Here is a 22945-nt window from a genome sequence, read left to right on the forward strand (position 1 = left end):
TGTTGCCATTTATAAATATTTGCGATAAGACTTTCAGCTGAGGTAAGGTATCCCATTATATGCTATTCCCCATCCCGGGATAGAGGTTTCTAACTGTTGCAACATTTAACATTATGATGCCATTGTTTTCGTGCGTGTGTGTGGTGAGATGTTTCCTGGTCACTTAATCTTGTTGACTCTACATTGTCATATTGACAATATAAATAATAGGCCGTAACTTATTCCCTACCTGACATAAACTGTTGTCATTCTTGACTATGTTGATGGTAAATTCATTCTTAAGAGCCCTTGTCACCTGAATAGGACTTACAATGTGGTTAGGCCATATAAAGTGACGTATACATTGTGCGTACAGAATTGCAAACGAATGTACTGATCAAGAGAAACTAGGTTTACAATTTGTTTTGAGTCCCGTATTTATGACATCACCATTACACACCATGTGCAAATACAATACTAATGTAGTGGGATATATTTAATACATATTGCCACTTGGCGATGACCATACCTGGGAACTCTCTCTCTGGGTTTGCCTGGAGATAGCAGAATCCTCCGTGTCCCCGGAGCGGGGTCTTGACGCGCCCCACATTGGCGGGAACGCCCCTGACGTCAGACATCACGGGAACGCCCGCTGACGTCAGTGTGATGACCCAAAATGAGGACGAGGTCCAGGAAATGTATGCATTGTTAGTCTAGAAATGTTAGGTGCTGGAAATCTGATGATAGTTCTACTTTCAGTCGTAGTCTACGTCCTATTTAGGAATAAATTTAAGAGGAAAAAATACTTAAGACATTCCAGAGCCTAACTTCAAGTTTCAATTATGAAGTTTGTTGTAATTTAGACGGCCAAAAAAAGGATGTTTCAGGCTGTTAATATAATATAAAGGCAGATAACTCTGTTTATGTAACGTAAGCCTTTTTAGCACGATACTCCCAATTGAAACATTTGTAGTGTTTATTCACGCTTTAGAGACAAAAAACAAATATTTGGAAAATGGTTTGAAAATGGAATAAAAGCCAGCTGTTTATCTGCATAATGAGTTTCTATGTATTGTCCTGTTAACGAAAGGTATCCACAGCTGTTTTAGCCACTGAGTACGTTTTGGATTTGTATCGGTCCAACATAATCAAATAATAGTGCTCGTTTTGCTTAGTAATATTCTGAAAATCTGGATGGTATGCGGCTCTCGAGGATCGTCTTAGTCTTGGATCTCTAGGATATCAGTATTGTTTACTTTCCAACAGCTGCTTTTTTTTATTCCTCCGTCACAGCCTAGTGGAAATTTCCAGTCCTAGCAATAAATTTCCACTACAGGGTGGCTGTAAAGATGAGGCTTAATGAACCTTTTCAGAGTTCAGATACTATGAAAGACTGAAGCAGGGGACCAACGTGTGCTCTCGCTGGCATGCTAAGGATCACATTCACGGCAATGTCTGCTGACCCTTGGGACTTACTCTTGGGGCAGTTTAAAGGAAACCTAAAACAGTATTTATCCCTTAAGAAAGTGAAAGTGTTCATTACAGCTTCACGGCTCAGCTCGCCTGTTTACTCTTCTGTTCTTTATGTCATAAATCTTAAAGGAAAAGCATGTATATTTTTAAGACTGTTTCTGATCCAGGGTCATTGAAGCATCTGCTACTAGATGATGTCTAGTGTGTGCCATTGTGTATGGTGGATTAGTTTTCTCCATCTGGCCCATGGCTGGCCCTTGGACGCTGGTGCCCTCCTGTAGCCCCCTGTTCTAAAGTGACCTGTGCCACTATGCTCGGTGGGTGGGTGTTTGCGTGGAAATCTCAGTTTATTTGGTGGTTTATTTGGTAAATAAGAGGGAGTGGGTAGAAATAAAGGGAGTGTGGGAATGACAGTATTATTGCGAGTAGTTGGAGACCAGGGGTGTCCACCTGCGGCCCTCCAGCTGCTGCAGGACTACATCTCCTATAATGCTCTTTCAGCTAAGGGGCTGGCAGAGGAGTATAGGATATGTAGTCCTGCAGCAGCTGGAGGGCCGCAGGTTGGACAACCCTGGTCTATGCTATCGTCAGGTTAAATGGTAGAGGGGGAAAAGAGAGACCCAAGAGCTCCATATGCATTATGTATCGCCCTGTCTGAACTGTCTATTAAACATCCTGCTCAAAAGAAGCAGCAATTTAGAGTACATGGTTTGTGTTAATTTTGGATATATTTTTGGCACACTGTTGCAAACAGTTTGTGATATACACAAAGGTTGTGTTCCATCTTAGTCACTGCTGTGCCTTTAATCCATTTTATTTACCTTTATGTGTATTCAAAACTTGCCAGCTCTACATTTCACCTCCTCTTTTTTTTTTGTACCTTTCTGCCTTTAGAAACATAGAAACAGGTCCCAGGGCGATCAAAGGTCCCTGTTTTCCTGATTCAGTTCCCAGAAATATATTTCCCAGGAAATGTCTACAGAACCATTAAGCCACAGCCTGTGCCGTTCAAAGAAAACCTCAAGGAAGATGAGGCTGGAATTCAAGGCAACCCTTAAGATATTCAAAATCTCAAGCATCTCAATTAGTGCTAAGATTTTATCTAAACATATATATATATATATATATAATGTCCAGATATCCCTCGCTTGTGTCGCTGTTTCTATCTTATCACCTCCCCCCCCCCATGCCCCTGAAGGCAGTGTATATTTCTGTTTTGCATTGTCTTTTCCTGGAACTCAGTGCCAAAGTCCCCCGTGAAAGGTATATCTTTCTGAGAAACACACAATGATGTTAAGGGATCAGCCCGAAATCTCCCGTTACATAGCGGACCTCAGATTTTGCGGTTCATGTGAGATCTAAATCACGAATCTGTTTGCATTTTTCTCCATTTATTTGTATAAATACAAAATCTTGTAAAATAATTATAGTGATTTTCTTTAATGGACTACATTAGATTAGATTGATTGTATTTATATATATATATATATATATATATATATACATATATATATATATATATGCGTGTGTATATATATATATATATATATGTATTTGTGTGCTTTTTTGCGGGTTGTATTTTTCACATGGTGATTTATTTACCTTGACGCCTTAACTACAAATGAATTGTGATTAATTATTATTTAAAGGACCACCCAGTGTTTCTTTCAAGGCTGTATCCGTGTTTTTACATGTACACGTGTATTATTCCTCCTTGGTAATATTTCACCATTTACTCAGAGGAATTTTCCACTCGGCCCAATTTGTGTTGTTTATGTGATTAAGTGGAACCTTCGCCCATTCTGTGAATGCTGGTAGTGGATTCCGCGTACACAGCCCACTTGCAGGCATACTTGTGAGTTTTTTAATGCTAACAGTACGGCTGCAATGTATATTTAAAACAGTTTGAAAGAATGAAGAATACTTTAATGTCACCTATATCGGTTTGTCAGATACCTGGCACGTTTTTAATATCCTTTATAACATGAATATACTGCAGCCAACTCCGTAAAAACATATTCACAAGAACAGCCGGTGAAGACGTCTGCATGGGAATTCTGTTTAATGGTTAAAGTGTTAGCCACAGCTCCAACTATTATTATATCTTTTTATTGATTCGTATAGCGCCATCATATCTGCAGCACTGTACAACGGGTAATCAGGACATAACAAGTAACAACAAAAAGTATACCCAGCCCCTTTGTTGGGGGTGCCCACCATACCTTGAGGGTCACCTTGCGGCACTCTGCTGTACAGTGTTGTGAGAGGGACACGTGGGGTCTGCATTGTAGATCTGTTCTGCAACGGCACAGACCTCCATTGATTTTACAAGCCCCTGGGCCGGTAGGGGGGAGATCAGAGGATCTCCTCAACCTGTCCATGGCCGCCGACTACCAACAAAAACAGGACAGTGCATGAAAACAAGAGGTATGAAAAGGTGGGCTTAATAAACCTTACATTCTATAAAATACTATCATGTTTTATGCTTTCCTGGATAACATAAAACAGATTTTAGGGATAGATCGACTTTAACATTAGTAAGGATCCTGACGGGATCAGACACACACACACACTACATACCACTCACCTATAACCTAAAAAAACATTGATGCTAACAGAACATAATTGCTATTTTTAGTTCGGAAGGTTATGTACCTTTAAGATTCAATTAGAAATTAGAATTAGGAGGGACGGTCTGTCTTTGGGAATCAAATCCCTCTGTCCCTTTTTCCTCCCCTGATGTCCCTCTTTTCTAGGAACTTAGAATGTTTGCTGGGTACGAATGTATCACAGAGTTCTACACTCATAAAAGTTACAACGTCGTGCGTATAAACAGAGAAACAGTATTTGTGAAGTAAATTGTGTAAATAAAATACATTCTTCTTAATATTACTATACATAGTAAACTGTATATTTAGAATGCATCAGTCTTCTGAATGTCTTACTCCGTTGTATAGTTATTAGTAAGTCTCAAACTCACACAGTCTATCTTTAGCCATTAGTACATACAAAATAAAGCAAGGAGTCAGCGCACCGGCAACAAATACTATTTACAAGCGGCTATCCGAGGCATAAATATTGGGGATTCTGTCACACTTTACGACCATATATTGCTTAGCCCCCCACTACGTCAAAGTACCCCGAGTGTGATGAGTCCTATCTACCCCTTATATGTCTGTACTGCTTACCATGGAGCTGAATCAGTGGGACTTCTGATGTAGTCCATTTACCTGCTCAACAAGTACATAGTGCCATTGATGAAACCAGAAGTAGCCATCAGTGGTGTTTGCTCGGTAAATTATGCTTCACTTCTAAACGCCACTTCTTATGGATGCCGCTCCTCTCCGGCCTGGCAACACCGCTGGATCTACTGAACAAAGTTACATAGGCTGAAAAAAGACATGCGCCCATCAAGTTCAGCCTTTCCCACATCTGCTAATTGCTGTTGCTGTTGATCCAAAAAGAAGGCAGAAAAAAATCCAGTTGTAGCGCTTTACAATTTTGCAACAAACTAGGGGAAAAAATCCTTCTTGACCCCGGAAGGGCCGTCAGATCTCTCCTTGGATCAAGAAGCTAATCACATGCGCTCCTGGAGGAGAAGTGGCAGTCCCTACCAGCGGCTACTATTGCTGCATATGCCAGTGCACTTAATTACAGACCGTGACATATTAAGAGCCCATCCATACTTCTCGGAGCCCACCGAGCTTAAAAGAAGAACTCTGGCCTTCACATGTATTTGTTTCTAAGATAGTAGATCGGGCAACATAGTGCGCACTCTCCTTGAAACCGGATCTTTCCTATTCTCAGGATCCCCATAATTATTTCTCCCCATTGCTTTATATCTCCTCAGTTGTTAAGTTGCTGATTGTTGTTGAAAAAGGGAGAGAGCTTCAGGACAGAACTCTTTTTCCCGCGGGCAAATAACGTAAATTTTTAGTCTATTGCTATTGGTTACCGTGCAAAATTCTGAACATAAACCCTATACTGATTTCGGTTTCACGATTAAAATGTATAATTTATTGAAATATACTTAAATATCAGGTTTTCGGATCATAAGCTCGCGTAGCGAATACATTGGCTTGTTATACCTTTTGAGTGCATGGACTGTAAGAAGCACCTCGTAAACTATTGGCGCTGAGTGAATAAAAGGTCATTTATTTGTTTATGCAGATGTTTGTGTGAAATATACTGATACATTCTGTTTTCACAAGCTGTAATTGCCATACGTTTTAAGCACTGCAATGTCTGTGGAACTTCCTATATCACAGTGTCTGCATATTGACTGTATGGTTACAGTACGCTGCACTGTAAACTGTAAAGCGCTGAGTACACATGCAGGTCTTACCTAAAACAAATGGGGTGGCCTATCTATATTGATTTTACTCGTGCAAATGTTGGCTTAGCGAGTATTAGTGCAACCAGGAGAGGAAATGAAATAAAAGCCAAAAGCTATAAGCCTTACAATAAACCCTTTCACTGCCGCATTTCACGCCTTATATCTCAGACACCCCTTTCTGTCTGGTGAGGACTTGCCTGAGATACAATAACTGCCCCTGCTTCTGTTTAATTTAATGCAAGGCAAATCGTTGTGGTAACTGCAAAGTAAAGCTTCATGTGTGAGAGAAATATTAACCACCCACCATCTCTGGGAGCAGTGGTACCATCCCATCCCCCCCTCCGGGAGAAATAGCTGTGGTTTGCCCTGCTATTGTGTCAATTCCCAGGAAAATTGGAGGGATTTTACGTGTTCCTGGCTTCCTGGGAATAGCTACCTGCTCGCACTGTGATTGGCTGGAAGGCTCTGCCTGGCCACGCCCTAAGCTTTATCTGGATTTCTTAGAAAGGGGCGAGTTCCGAAGAAGTGCAACAGAGGAGGGGGCGGGAACCGGGCCAGGCAGCTAACTAGTAATGTTGGCGCGGTTCTCTGAAACGAATTATGTGACGCAACACAACGCTGATTTTCTCATTTTCTATGTAAAGCTGAACAATGTTTAACGGCACAAATATTTAACCCTTTCACTGCTTACACTGAAAGATTCAGAGCTCCCCATACACACACTATATATATATATATATATATATATATATATATATATATATATATGTAGTATATACATATATTTATACATATATATACATATATTTATACAAATATATAAATATTGCAATCCTCATTTTCTTAGTTACACTATAGGTATATACACACATAAGTATATATATATATATATATATATATATATATTTATATATATATATATATAAAACACTGAGTATTCAGCATGCAGCAGATACCGTAAATTCATTTTTACCTAAGTGATAATTCTTGAATTTCAAGGAACCGACTAATATTGATGGCGCTACGGAATTTGATGGCGCTATATAAAACAATAAATAATAATAATAATTGTCTTAGGAAGAATAAACTATTTTATTATATAAACAATCATACACTTTTGCAGAGAATTTGGGTTTTTAAATGTAATTTAATATTTTTAATCTATTAATTATTATATTTTTAAATATAACGAGTAAAACGTAATGGAAATGTTAATATTTTACTCAGTAAACTGTATATTTATAATGAATCTGTCTTCTGAATGCTATCAGGAAGTCACAAACTCACACAGTCTATCTTTAGCCATTAGTACATACAAAATAAAGCGAGGAGTCAGCGCACCGGCAACAAATACTATTTACAAGCGGCTATCCGAGACATAACCAGTTCACCATCGTAACCGGAGCATTGTTTTTAAAACTGTGCAAATAGAAACAGAATGAGACGGAAGATAAGAAGATTCGGCCCATCTAGTCTGCCCATTTTCCCTGACGTAATCACTCGGACCTTAATCAGTCGTTGGTCCCGTGATATAGATTCAGGAGTCATATGCCTGTCCCTTACATCTTTAAATTCCCTCACTCTACCACTTCTAATGGGACGCTGTTCCATTAATCTACTACCCTTGGTACAATATATCTCTCTCCACCTAATTCTCTTACCGGCCCTAATGAACTTTATCAGACTTTCTTGTCCCCTACGCCGCCACAAATGTCTGACTTAGGATATTTGTCCTTTAGTATTGTTTGTGACTTGCCGAAGGGAGTTTGATCCTCTCTAAAGCTCATCTTAAAAACAAAGTGTTAAAAAAAAAGTGATAGAATGTTTGCGATTATTAAAAAATGTTTGATAAAATTAAACCACAGAACTAGCGCTTTATCCTCAACGTTGTGAACAAAAACATGTAATTAAGTTATTAAGAATGTAATAAACATTATTTACACATATTTAGATTTTTTAAAGAAAATTTTATGTTGGTCCAGGAGCTGTAAATGTACATTTTATTATATTGGTCATTTGCAAAGCTGGTTTAAAATTTGCGTTGATCTGTTTTGCAATAATAATAATAATAATAATAATATTCAATGATGTTTTATAAACGAAATATGTGAAAACAAATTGTACATATAAATAGAAGCACGTATTTATGCCATTGTGCGTCCTCTGTGCGGAGCCTGCTTCTCTCTACCACCCACTCTCGCTTTTCTCACTTTCTTAGAAAAGTGCAGAGGAGAATTTCCTGGTAAATTCCGCGTTAAACTGAGAACAGAAGGGGGGGGGGAATGGGTTGAGTCTGGAAATGTACTGCAATCGGGTGAAATATAGGTTAGCAGCTACTTATCCTTGAAAATGGTAGTCGGAGCATTTTGGGACAAATTGGGAGTTGCTACAAGGTGAAAAATTCCACATTAACTGTACAGTATATGGGACATCTGTTTTTTTTGTTTGTTTTGTTTTTTTTTTTTAAAGAGAATCTTACTGGAGTTTTTTATATCTTCAAACCGCATAGAGTGACACTACTAAAAACTTTCATGAGTTGCTTAATTTGGGGAACTTGTGGTGCTCTAATCGCCTTAGGTTTCCCACCAAAGTTCACAAAGTTCTCGTAAACACCAAACAGGACAAAATTGAAAGAGGGAGAACCCAGAATGCTTTTCCGTCGATAAGGACTGAGTTGTCCTTGATGATGATTACTTAATGTGGCATGAAATGAAGTCCCATCGGTGATAAGATTTGGTGGGATATATCGATGACGTTCTTGATCTTAATAAATAGGTTAGGTATAGATAAGATATTGTGGTGTTTGGTAAGGGGATTTCTGGTGGGGGATGTGACCATTGCGGATGGATGTGTATGTTTTAAGGTGGGTTGGAACAGGGGAGACTGTTATCCCAGCATTGTGTATTGTGATGCGAGTGGGTAGAGTACTCGTGGTAGCTTATTGGACATAATGGTTTCCTGTAGGATAAAATAAAGACATAACAATTATTTAATATGAAATATCCTATTTATTGTAATCCAGCAGCCTGAGACACAACCCTGATAAATGGCAGTTTCAGTCTCTAAAGTGCTGCAGCTTCTGAAAAAGCTGTATCTAGGAAGTTAGTGTTGCCATTTAAACCCTTCACATCAGAAAGGACTTGAAATTCAGCACAAGTGATTAACGTGCAGAGCAACGCTCCGCAGCAGAGGTAAATGGAAACATACAGTTCCCTGTATTCCGTGGTCTTCATTCTGCTGCATATGGCACGTTCACGTGAACACGCTCTTCATTACATGTCACATTGTTAAGTCTTTGGAGGGGAAGTAGGAACGAGGGTCAGGACAGGCACAGTATCCATCGCTGGACAAATACAAAACCTCTACAAAAAAGTTCATGTGAATAGACTTAAATAAATATCTCGCGTTTATACAGTCTTGGGCATCCTATGCCCATGTGTACTGTGCTAGCATGGCACCTTATGTATGTGCAGTGTGTAAATAGAAGCAACAAGTCCAGATTGTCTAATGTCACTCAGAGCTTGAATGGGTACCTCTGTAGATATTCTACCATCCTTCTGGGCAATGGTAGTTCTGTTATGTCTGAGTCTGGAACCAAGCTCCGGTTTATTTGCAGTCTGCACAGATGCTGTAAGCTGGGACACTGCCCTCGTTGAGGCAGGGGGTGCAGGAGCTTGAGGTGGACAGCGGCAGGTTCTTTTGGCGAGGTTGGCACAAGTGGAGTTGGACTGGATTCCCTGGAGGTTTCTTTGTTGCCCTCAGATTGACATGAGGAGACATAGTATTGCACCAGGCTGACAACATCTGGGAAGGACAGAATGCGTGGCTTGGAGAGGTAGTTGGAGTCAAGTCGGAAAAGGCTGTCGGAATACTCAATTCGAACATTTGTGGGTCCCCGGTTAGTCCGCACAGACAAGGTGAAAAGGTAGCTGGGGTGAGTGCTGTCTCTCACCAGGAAGAATCCCTCTGGCATCTTCTGTAACTGCTGCTTGGCCTCTGTGGCTGTGATAGAGCCCCAGTACCAACCTAATAAGGGTCCAAACACAAGTAAACAGTAAGATAAACAGTTACACGTAGACAGGGAGTAAATTCTTACATCACCCTCTTCTATCAGGCATGTTAGTCAGATATACAGTTAGGACAGAAGTGATAGCCCTACATCGGGGCAACTGCAGCCCTCCAGTTCCCACCATCCTGAGCCAGTGTGGTGAAGTCATTTTCCAGCAAAGCATCTGGAAACACTGCATTTGTCCAGCCCTGATCTAGAACCGTGTTTGTCGATATGCCAAGACCTCTTACTGTGTCCCTGGTGCAGAATTTAGAAGGACTGAAACATGAAATCATCTTGGGCAGTACACCAAGGGGCAGGTGCAACATAATCGTAATGCGTGTATATCACTCCCTACTTAAATAACTTCTGAGGTGGTTGTCTCCTCTTCCATGACTGTAATGACAAGTTAGTAAAGTCTGCCAAAGATGGGGGCACCAGAGATTCTAAACTGAGAATTTTAGTTTACGAGGGTCCAGCGGCTAATTGTGTTCCACCAGCCCAGCTCTGAATAGATTTCTACCCATTAAAGTTCCTTCTTATCTAGGTTTAATAACTTTGTTGCACCAACCACTTGATAAATGGTTTAGTTCTCCGTTAAACCTGACGTGGCCGTGGAAAGTGGTTTATTGCACCCTAATTTTAAGCTTCCTCTTTTTCCCCCATGATTCAGTGTCACACAACGGTAATTTCTCTGGCTATTAGGGCTTTTCTTGACTCACCTCTGCAAGAAATGAATTCACAGCTACACATTGTTTTATGCAAGTATAAAGTCTTTTACTAGTTTTCACCACTGTGTTTAATTGCCATAACGAGAAAGTGATAACTTTGCTCCTTCATGTTCTGCCTCTATAATCCATTTGTACCGTCTTTTCCAAGAACAACTATAAAGTGAATTTAGAAACTCACCAGAGTCTCGTAAGTAACAAAATGTCCTAGCGATGCATAAAAAGTCTTCCTCCGGGTCTCTGAGCTGAGTCTGGGAAGGTGGAGGAGGCACATGGTTGTTTGATGTCCTTGCTGGTTCCTCTAAGGAGTACGAGGACTGTCCTGGACAGACTGGTGGGTTCAGAGGGTGCATGACTTGATCGGCTGAAAATCCTGGGACCCCCAAGCACGAAGAAGGTCTACAGGTCCTCTGATCTGCCAACAGGCTCTGGGGACTGAAGAGATAAAGTAGAGTTACAAACTAAGCGTAATGGTTACGGTTCTACGCAAATGTTTGAAAGTTAAAGTTGCTTGTATTGTTCATGCGCACCCGGTGACGGCATTTAAACCTTTCAATTTCTAAGCGGTACTTTGCAAACCTTTTTCACAGAAATGGGTAAAAAAAAAAAGTCTAAAAAGTATACTGCACCAAAATGAACCAATAATTTGTTATTTTATCAAAATAATATTTAACACTTCTTATGTTGCGTTTGGTAATTAGTATCATTTTTAATCAAATGTTCTAAAATATGAAACTTGAGTCCAGTGACACCGATTAATATACATTTGTATTAAAACCTAAAAAGCTATCTTTTTTTTGTACTCTCCTTAAAGAAGAAAGTCATTCCCTTACTAATGTTTTCAGATAACTCAGTTTATAAACCTTGCACTGCAGGGAAAATGAAAACTATAGCTGATTATAATATATATATATCTGTGATCTGACTTTATTTAGGTAGAAACAACCATTTCTGTTGATAAACATGAAAATGGTTAAAAAGTATTTAGAAAATTAATCGCGAGTCATCTTTAGTAACCGGATTATAGGGACAGCTGTTAGATTTGAAGTCACAAAGAAGCATCTTACCCTCTCACACAAAGAATCATATCCGTCCAGGAGCAGCGAAAAGGCATAAGTCTCTCCAAGAGACAGCTTCTTTGTCTTGGGGCGGTCACTAAAGCGTGAAAATCCTCTTTGTATTCCGTATATTTATCCTGATGAGCGGCGGCCACCTGCGTTAAACGTCTGCTTTGGAGCCACAATGTTGGGGAAGGAGGTCGGATCTCCTCGGTGGTCACCGTGTACTGATCGCACATCTATGCATCAACTACGCTTAAATCTATATATAGTGCTATTGGGTGTGTGTCTGTATCCAGCGCTCAACAGCAGAACTGAACTGATACAATTCCAAGAACTTTCCAGGAAAAGTGGGCGGGGCCTTCCGATTCCACCAATGGGAAGCAGGCAGAGGGATGACAAGCTCTGCCTCTGAACACAGATGAGGGAGGAGTCTTGCCAGCTCTGGTGTAGATCCCTGTATGTACTACTACATTCTGAGGACTGGAGCTTAAGCCCGTTTGAAGGACAGAATTAGAATTCTTTGCTGTAACAAAGCCCCAGCTTTGTTATTATTGCCTCTCATTCATAGAAAAAAAGATTAGTCTGAGTCAATGGAATTTTCTTAACTCATTCCTTGCCCCAGGCGTTTCTGATGTCATACGCAGAAGCAGCTGCTGCTTTCCTGCATTGAGACATACCATTATTCCGCGCCGCATTGATGCGATCTCTCTGCTCGCCCGGTGATGTCTCGAGCTCAGTGTGACGCATGCAGAGGAGCAATCGTGAATTTGTCTATGGAATTCGGGGAAAAGAGACTGATAACACTTAAAACGCAACCTTTGCCGTGTTGTCCGTTTTGTAGCCTCGCATGACCCTGCTGCAAATCCGCCCTGGTTTTCGCTGCTTAGAATGATTACAGACTGATCAGATTCATTGCGGGATTTGTGCTGTACAAGAACGACGGCGCTAAGAATGTAGTTCTTGTTCTGGGGAGGGGTAACCTTTGGCAGTTGAGCCGCTGTGTACTGCCACGTCCAGAAAATGCCCTATTTACCATCCCTGGAATTCTGGTGTCATAGGTCACGCAATCTCTGTCATAGCATATATTCTGAATTGTGTCTGTAAAGCAGCTTGTATGTACATAATATATGCTTACACGTCAAAGTCCCACAAGATTAAATTTCACACGCATAAGACTTTACTCAAGTAACGGCGTTGAAAGCTGCAGCCCTACGCAAACAGTATTGAGGGCCTTAACCAGCATATATATATATGCCTTGTAATAAATGATTACAGAAGTCGTTAGCATCAGATGTCATTAGGGGCAGTTAAAAGGAGCATCACGCATGGGACGTATGACTCTGTCTCCCCTCCATAGGTTTCCCTTTAGTCTCCCTTAATGATGTGCACCACGTGGAGAACTTTAGAGAGCTGCAGCATGGAAGTAGAATGTCCTTCAGGCACCGCTGCATTTAAAGACTCGGGGCGCCCCTGTAATGCAGAGATTATGCGCCTGTCTGCGTGTACAAGTGAATTTTACCTCTCTGCTGGCTGAGTATTATGGGAGTTGGCTTCCACTGTGGCCATGGTTCAGGAGGATATTAGCACCTGCTAATTTAATAAACAGTAATTGATCGCAGGCGTGCCAGGATCACAGCTATAATTAACAAATAATTTACGCTCTGCGCAGAAGAGGCATTTTTGATACATTATAAGATTTCTCTTGCGTATATCCAGAGTTATCGGGGGGGGGCAGTTAGTAATCTATAGATAAACAGCACGAGGTCATCATTTGAAGACATGCCAGATAAACGAGGCAGGATATTTCAATGCACAGTAAATCAATGTGAGGGAACTCATGGAAAATATGAATCTTTACCCTGCCCTGCATTCTGAATCTCCAGAGGAAGTCGGTCCCAGACTTGTGGAGCAACGCTTGGGAAGAACACCAGCGCCAAGAGAAGAGGGATGGATTCCTGGCTGGGATAGGAGCTCCGATGGGTCTTGTTGCCTGTAACTGCCTACAAGGCTGAAAGGTCAACCCGTTTCTCACATAAACAGCTCCTCTGCCGTGTAATGTCGTGTATGGTATTGAGATAAGGGTCAGTACTAAAACAATAGACACACACCCGATTAACACAATGACGCAAAGCCCAGGGGCACTTAGTGACATCACATCAGTAGGAGTGACATCACAATAAGTTATGAAGAAATCGCTAAAATCGTTTAGCAAATGAACTTAAACTGCAGGGAATTAGAGCTGTCCCCAGGCACCCCCCAGGACCCACCTTCTTCTCTACTGAGAGTATAATATCATATTTGGGCTAATATACTTAAAGTGAATACACGTCACCTATGATGAGTGCAAATGATGTACTGGCTAGCGATAATGTTAATGACTTTCAGGTCAGTTCATTAGACTTACTAGGAGGCTGAACATTATTAGTTAACTTATTACTATAACTTTTTGATACTTTGTGGCCTTGGAATAAGCTGTAGTTATTTAAGTGAAGAAATGTAATCATACCAAAAGATTTGCTTTATGACAGTTCCCTTTAAAGAAGATTTTTGAATCACATCTTTTAGTATAACTAAATGAATGCATTAAAACTACATAAAGCTTTTTGTTTGCCAATCAGTGTAGCTACTTACTCTAAAACGAATAGAATATTCTACCATAGCAATACTGACATACACTATATGGACAAAAGTATTGGGACACCTGACCATTACACCAACAGGGACTTTGATGCGATTGCTTTCTCAATACATAGACATTAATATGTAGTTGGTTCCCCCTTTTGCAGCTATAACAGCTTTCACTCTCCTGAGAAGGCTTTCCACAAGAGTGTTTCTGGCGGATTCTTTACTCATTCATCAAGTAGAATATTTGTGAGGTTCCAGTTCATCCCAAAGATGTTTGATGGAGTTGAGGTCGGGGATCTGTGTGGCCGGTCAAGTTTTTCAACACTAAACTCATCCAACCATGTCTTTATGGACCTTGCTTTGTGGAATGGGTTGCAGTCATACTGAAAAAAGGGCCTTCCCCAAATGGTTCCCACAGAGTTGGGAGCATCACATTGTCCATAATGTGTTGGTATACTGAAGAGTAGAGTGGAAGCTGTTACAGCTGCAAAGGTGGACCAACGAAATATTAATGTCTATGTAGCTAGAATGCAACGTCATAAAAGCCCCTGTTGGTGTAATGGGCAGGTGTCATATAGTGTATGTGGTATAAGGTTACTGGCATTGCCCAATACAATTCCTGTCCTGACGTTCTCTCTCCTCTCCTTGCATCACCTTTATGAACCAGTCAACACCAATCAGAAACGTAACAATACGGGTGATATAAGGTATGACCCACGGGCCACCGAGTCCTGCCACAGACATTTAGATACAAAACTTCAAGGTTGATGGTGGCAGCGTTTAAAGGGCCTGCTTCTGAACCAAGAAGCTTAAGGCTGGTGATTAATGCTAGGCTGGTGGGGGGATACCAGGCAAGTACTTTTTATATGTAAAAAACATTACATGGATTTACTTAATGTATATAAATGTAAAGTTTTGCATTTTACACAAAAGCATACACTAAATAGGGCTGCATTAAAATAATGGGTGCCTCTTTTGATGCACACACCTCGCCATAGAAGAAGGGCAGGTCACCTTATCGGAAAAGAGCATTAAAGATGGAAATATTTCAAGTGATACCAAATAAAGTAACAATCTTTTGTAGTTTGAAACAGCTGAAATCACTGATAAAACCAGTTCGCTTCTCCCAGCTGCCTGTCCTGCTTGTCAGACGAGACAAATATACTCCAGTCCAGTTTTTCCAGTAACCACCGAGATGGTTTGTAATCTGTGTGTGTCGGATAAACACAGGTGGTGTCGATATTCTGGCAGATTTACAATATCTAATGACCGCACAGAACACAACAGCGAGCTTCTAATATCTGCAAACGGAAACAGCCGGCAGGCTCCAAGCCCCGGGCGCTATGTTGATAAAAACAGAGAAAGTTGAGAAAAAAGTCTACGCCAAGAACAGTTGCAATATTTAGAGAGTCGGGGAAGCGGCAGATACATCATCTCATGGTGCCGTATGGAAGTCTCCAGTATGGGGAATTCTCACCCGATTTACTGAAACCGATTGATTTGGTAAGATTTGGCAGCTTATACTCTCTTGTACTAATTGTAATGCTAGGTCTGTTGTGAAGAGGATGAGGATGAGGAGGACTAATGGTGCGATTGTGTGACTGTGTGATGCTTACAGGGCCGGCCCTATAATGGGGCAGACTGGGGGTAATATTGGACTGGGCATTGAGACCTACTTGCAGCCCCCAAAAAGGTGGTGGTGTAGTGAGAAAAAAGTAGATCAATACCAATATCGCACTGATCAGGAATGGAGAGGGGACATTGAATGAATGGTACAGCCGTAAAATGCGCCACATACTTAAAACAGAGGATCACTGTCCTCTTTGTATCTCCTATAACGCAAATGACCCCAAACACACACAATATATTACATTACATTACATTTATTTATAACGCGCCGGCCGATTCCGCAGCACTGTTACGTATAAAACCTTCTGTTACATTCATAACTTTCATATATTCAAAAGTTGCAAGAGCAGCGGCCCTTTTTCTTTGTTTCCCTACTTACAGTCTGAAACATCAAAAGTTACACAGGGAAATATTTTGGGGAGGGCACTGGAGGATTTTATTAATGATGAGATTAATTACATAATGCTCACTTCTCACACTTTCAATATGGGATAACTTGTAGACGACTGTGGTATGTTGTCTCCCTCTAGTGGGCATTTGGAGGACAAACACTTGCAATACTTGAATTATTGATCATATTAAAGAAGACTGTTAATAAAGAGCTGGTATAATGCTTTAATACCTTAAGTACATCCGCTCCGCTAGTGCTAAATAAATAAAAATATACATATGTACATATCAACTTTTTGAGCTACGATTCAAAACCAAATGGGTAACTCTGTGTGTGGAGGCTGCCTGGTTATGTTTCAGTTTGGCCCTTACAATTTACATGTTTTCTCTTCTCTTCTTCCTCCCTCAGTCTTTATATAGTACCTGTATCACAATACAAAGTCCAGTCTTCCTTCAATATGGTGCAACCCAAGTATGATTCAGATGCAGACAGTCTGAGAACTTTAAAGGACAGTTAAGCCACCTTAAGGTATATGATTGCTGAGAGGTCCCTTACGAGACCCTCACATGAGTGTATGCAGAAATCACTCCCATTGATTTCCAATACTGTGAATTACAATGACGCCTTCTTTGGGACCCCCATATAGTGAGCGCATAAATGATTCAACCAGGTTACAATTATTAAGTTCTCCAGGTGGCTGCACCCACCTATCCATGAACGCCACTAACACAACAAGATCAGGCCAAAGGTTCGGGGCAGGTACAATAAAAGCATACACAGGGTAACAAGCCAAAAGGTCAGGCAAGTAACGTCACACTGAAAGATGAGACGGAGAACGCCAGTGAATTAATAAGGAGAAGTCACACCCAAAAGGTCACCAAAAGGTTTACTACATAGGTGGTGACAGTCCTCAAGGCACTGGTCGCTAGGATGGTGGAACATTCGCAGAATAACATTTCAAGCCGCCAGAAATGCCCAAAGGACTCACCTGCGTACGAGGTGTAGACACCAAGACATGCCTGGGAAGCTGTCTAAGGTGCAGCATGGAATGGCGACCTAGAAGATGGTCAAGCAGCCAAAGGAAAGGCCCTGACAGATTGAATAGTTATCTAAAATACACAATTGTACAATTTTGTCTAGCCTATTATAAATTGACGTATTGTGTATTTGAGCAGTTTGTTGTTTCTCTACAGTTAAATACTGTGCTGAAATATGGACCATTGTTCTACCCAACAAACCGTCACAATCCTGGGACATAGTGTCACCGTGACCACCATATAAAAGGATGCTTTCAGAAGTCAAACCTCACTTTATGTTCCTAAGAGCTTGGCTTTCAGATTTTTAATGGTGGACAAACGAGAACATAACTGTAAAATTACATTTTTAGATCTGTGTCCAGCTGATTTAGAGATGGTTGATTTAGAAATTGACATCAGCAAGACAAAAGAAGGCAGGAGAGCTGCGGATCTCCCCTGGCGAGATATAGATTATAGAGGACGGCTCTGTGACACCTAAACGGGAGAAGATAGAAGGCTTGCTGGAGAGCTCTGAAACGTTTCTTGGAATGTGAAGTGGATTACTTTTTTTCTTATTTAAAGGGAAAACGAGAAAATACTTGGAAGAAGGCAGGAGTTTTTTGAAATGGCCTAGTGAAGGAGATGACTGTTTCACACCAAAGCGGAGAAGACTGGATAATGAATGAATCACTGCACCCAGCATTTGAATTAAATACCTATTTTCCTCAATCTGTTAGTATTTTTCTTGTTTTTATGCGGATACCAGCAGTAGATTTGGCGATATCGTTATTTGGTACTTTTATATATATATGGATGTAACCAACCCTCTAACACAATAACAAAAGTTTGATTTATCACAAGCTTTATGTGAGAGATACTTATAGTATATATTTAATATGGAGAATAAAAATAAAACTGCACAAACGTCTTCTCTCCCCCTTGTCTATCTCTCTCCTTCCAATTATTGGGAATCTAATAATAACTCTATACCTTGCTGTTCATATAAAAAGGGGAAATAAATAAAAAAAAACACGAATTAGGGAAAGTAGAACCGAGAACGGAAGAAATAAAGAGAGATGGTGGGGTGAAAAGGATTTATATAAGAGGGAGGGAAGAACAGGATAACCCTTCAAGGCTCAGTGCTAATCTAGGCTGTCATAATCACTTAGACCCTAACACCTCTTCCGCTCGATGCTCGATGCAGTAATATGCTCGTAAAGATGCCGTTCCATCTACTTTGCAGAATTTAGCTTTTTAAAAAGGAGTTTGTCATTAGAAACCTGATCTTTTGTAAAGGCTCGACCCTTTCCCAGAAATATGTTTTTAATTGTGTAAAAATGTTGCGATTGTTTTGGGGGATTAGTTGTGTGACGCAGAAGCATGCGTCTTAAAACCTTTCTGCCTTCTGTTTCTGATTAAATCTTTACAGGAAAGAATGCAATGAATCTCATAACGTTAATTTTCTTAAAACGCTTGAGGGCTCCATCAATGTTTGTCGTAAACGAATCATCCCCTGTTTGCTATGTGAGAAAGGTTGTTCGACAGCCTGGTCTCCTGTGCATTGACAGGATGAAATATTACATCTCTGGGAGCCAACGGGTAGCTTTTAGGCATAACATCCCACCAACATTTCAGGTGAGCATCTTCCTACTTCTTACAACAATGGTACATTGTGGCGGTTATCGGGGCAGTGCTTGAAAATCGGGACTGCCCTGAAAAAACTGGAACTGTTGGGAGATATGTTTTTAGAGGACATGTTATAGCCCCTGTCTTTAAGAGATTATCTCTCCTCTATCTGAAGTAGTTGGTTGTTATTGATCGGCACACAGTGTGGCCCCTATCTACATTACACAAGTTGATACCTAAAAATATAATAAAGTGAGGTAGGAAAAGTACGATACCTCCCAACATTCCCAATGGTCGAAGGTAGGGTTTTACCCAGACATTTTATGTGCATTTGTGGTTCCCCATTACCTTTAGAATTAAATTTTAAATCTTGGTACTAACATATAAGGCCCTCCATAACACTGCCCCCCCCCCTCCATAACACTGCTCCTCCATACATTTCTGCCCTCATAAGCAAATACTTCCCTACTCGATCCTTATGTTCTTCCCATGGGCTGAGGCTCTCCTCCTCACTTATCACCTCTTCCTTTTCCCGTCTACAAGATTTCACTCAGGCTGCCCCATATCTCTGGAGTCTACTTCCACCAAACCTTCAGCCTTCACCCTCCCAACATTCAAGAAACATCTAAAAACCTTCCACCTTCCACCACACTACCTCTCACCCTTTCTCTGTGCCTTATGTTTGTCACTCCATTCCCTCAAGATTGTAAGCTTGCGAGCCGGGCTCTCTCCTCCTAATGTATCGGTTTGTCTTAGTCCGTCAATTCTCGTCTTGTCAGACCCCTTGAATATATGGATTGTATTAAGCGCTGCGTAAATTGTTAGCGCTATATAAATAAAAGATAATAGTAACAATGTATTTTATTTGTACAATTTAATTTATAAAGACATTTTCTGCTGTTTGTAGAGACATGATTGTAACTTTTAGGGCTGAGTGATGCCGGGACACACTCATCCCCAGCAAGTCTTCTCAGATGATAGAAAAGAGGGATATCAGGGGATTAGAAAGATGGACTGCTGGATTTAGGGCCTTTGGAGCTATAGAATACCTGGACACCATAATTTGTGGCAAAGCTTATAAAAGTCACTGATACCTATGGAGCATTTACTGAAGCAGTTTACCTCTATTTATAAATGAGCTGACCTCAAAGCTCTTCATATATTAACTCTTTACTAGTCCAACACAAAAAAATCTATTAAAATGACTTGCCTAACGTGGAAAGAAATTCCACTGTTTACTTACGCCAGAAAGGCACCTTTACATTTTAATACATCCAAAAGAACAAAACATGCTCTATTAGTTTTATTTTATTCAGATTTCCCTGGGAATTAATTACCTGTGTAGTTTTAATGCTTAAAAATATATGAGGACATTTAACAAATCATTAACTTCAATATTTTTGGATGGCCTCTTTCCCTGAGCAGAAGGAGAGGAATCACGGGCTGGACGGCCTGAAAGGGTATTGGGTGACCTTCCTCCCCTACCAGAAGTCGTATAGAGCAGAAAGGCATATTTTAATGTAAATTCATTTGATTTCTATTTGAATACTGTTAACTCCCTCCATCCCAAAGGCAGGAGGCCCTCTAAACATTTCTGGGAAGGTGCAGGCAACTCCAATTTGACTATAGAAACATAGAGGAACAGAATTTGGTGGCAGATATAAACCATTTGGCCCATCTAGTCTTTACATTTTTTCCTGTAGATGTAGAGACTCAGACCTTAATCAGTCCTTGGGCACGTCTCAACCGTATAACCATTGCCAGGTCACCCAGTTGGGCGATCATGCTCTCCTGGTCACGACTACTTATTGGGTAGAGATCAGAAATATCCCTTAGAACTGGTCTCCATAGCAACCTATGGATATGATGGATATGGCGTCATATTCCAGCACTCATCATGGTAGACAGCGGCAGCAGAGACAATAGTTAGGTGGCCATTTAGGTCAGGCCAAGGGCAGCACCCAACCAAGATACATCCCTGCTTGCACCTATATTTATACTATTTATTTAAAACAGTTGATGCTTTATATGTTTCTCTTCTGCCTACTGCTACTCTGTGTGTTGTAACGTGGTCAACTGGTCAATTCTGCCTGATAATAATAGAGTTCTATTGAAGAAGCAGAAATTGAAAATGCTACGTTCCTCAAGAACATTTTAAAGGAGAAAATGATCAGTTGAAAAGAATGATTGTTTAAATGAAGTTAACAATGCTGAAAATTCGACGATGTAGGCAATGGGAGATGTTTTGGGATTTTGAATATTGACATTGTAATGGCGGGCAGCAAGGGACTGGAAAGATCTCAATCCAGTGAAAATCCGGATTTGCTCAGAGAGAGAGAGCTAAAGGAAAAAAAGGAGAATTCACCAAGGCAAACAGGTAATGCTGACATTTTGACCCGGAAGTGAAAGGTGATTGGCTTAGCTCTTGTGTCTGTCATTGGTTATATTTTTGTGATGACATTTTGACCTGGAAGTTGAAAATGATTTGCTTAGCCCCTGTGTTTGTCATTATTTATATGCTCATTATGATATTTTGACCTGGAAGTAAAAGCTGATTGGCTTAGGTCTTGTGTCTGTCATGATATATATTTTGTATTAAAAGGTTTGCTGTTGTATGCATTTCATTTCTGTTTGTATTCATTGAGGATGATGCATAAAGATCTAGAAGGCTCGAAGAAAGAGGATAAAGCTAAAAAAATACCTACTATTTTGTGTCAGAGATTTCCAGAATAAGACAATCCCATAAAAAACACAGGTCTGTGGATGAAAAGATGCACACATAAAAAATGACTATTCCAAAATGAGGTCATGAGAACTAGCTTTATAAATAGCAGAGGATCAGCGATAGGTCGCTATTCATGTGGAACATAGAAATAAATCACATGACCATAAATAAGGACTGTATTTTTGAGAGAAAGACACCATTATAAGCTCTGCTCTGTTTCCTTTAATGCTATATCTGAATATTTTAATTATGGTTTATCTTTCGCAGGTGTCCTACTCTTAATAAAAGAAAAAAACTTTTGGATCCTGATGTAAATGGTATGGAATAGGGTGATGGTCCGCATCTGTCCTCAGAGGTCCCCAAACACAAAATCTAATTTACAAACTAAAACCATGGGAATAATGACACTTTGCTGCCACCCAGTGGATTGTGTAGGTAGCGTGCTATATACTCACAAAGGGCTCAGGTAACTCGAAAACATTTTACATGAAAATAATGTCAGATCAGTCAGTAAAGGTTTGTGAGAGGTTTTTTTTAAAATAAATATGCTATGATGGTGAGTTAGGGGAATTCAGATTCCAAAAGCATGGGGTTCTCCTCTTTGCCTAGGTGATAAATACACTTACAAGGTGTGTGCACTCGCCAGAAGTAGCAGGAACTGTCAGTGGTTGTCAAAGACCTGAAACTGTCCATCCCTTCTGAAAAATAAACTCAGACAGTTGGGTTTAAGGGGCCCATCAGAAATATCCCATTATCCTTTACTTTCCCTCCCATCTGTTCGCATTGTCCCTTCACTTTTTTCCTGTTTCTCTCTTCCTCCTCTGTTGTCCTTTTTAGAGCCCTCTGTCAGCTTCTCATCTCTCCTAACCCCAATCCCCAAGGTTTCTGCTTCCTCCTGCTCCCTAATATCCATTCCCTTGCCCAGTTAGCTCTCCCTGCGATGTCTTCACTCCCCTCCAGGGGTAGGCACCAACATTGCTTGGGTGTGTGGTGGACAATTTAATAATGTCTTATAGATCTCATAAACCTTGCCACAGACCAGTAGCGTTCCTGGGTGGGGGCAGTCTGCCTCAGGTGGCACTCATCAGGGGGGACCACCAGGCTGGCATTGAGTGTGCACCCCTCCAGAGAAAGGCTATAATGTCCGCCACTAGAGGAGCAGGCTCAATTGGGGAGATCAAGGATCTCCCTCTAACCGGCTTAAAATCAATCAAGGAAGCGGGAGGTCTGTTAATACAAACCTCCGATCCTGTTCCCTTGCAATACAAGCCGGCAACTGATGCTGTGCGTCGGAATTTGATGTCATAT

General features: G+C 40.7%; 1 protein-coding gene across 1 annotated transcript; it reads right to left on the reverse strand.

Moving 5' to 3' along the window:
- Positions 1–8773: 8773 nt before the first annotated feature.
- On the reverse strand, positions 8774–11697 carry CISH (cytokine inducible SH2 containing protein). Its single transcript, XM_053468958.1, has 3 exons — positions 11632–11697; positions 10746–10999; positions 8774–9814 (listed from the first exon to the last, which is right to left on the reverse strand). The coding sequence occupies exons 1-3, from the start codon at positions 11676–11678 to the stop codon at positions 9303–9305; spliced, it is 813 nt and encodes a 270-aa protein (XP_053324933.1). The 5' UTR covers positions 11679–11697; the 3' UTR covers positions 8774–9302.
- Positions 11698–22945: the final 11248 nt, after the last annotated feature.

This window comes from Spea bombifrons, chromosome 6 (assembly GCF_027358695.1).
Source record: "Spea bombifrons isolate aSpeBom1 chromosome 6, aSpeBom1.2.pri, whole genome shotgun sequence".
NCBI lineage: Eukaryota > Metazoa > Chordata > Amphibia > Anura > Pelobatidae > Spea > Spea bombifrons.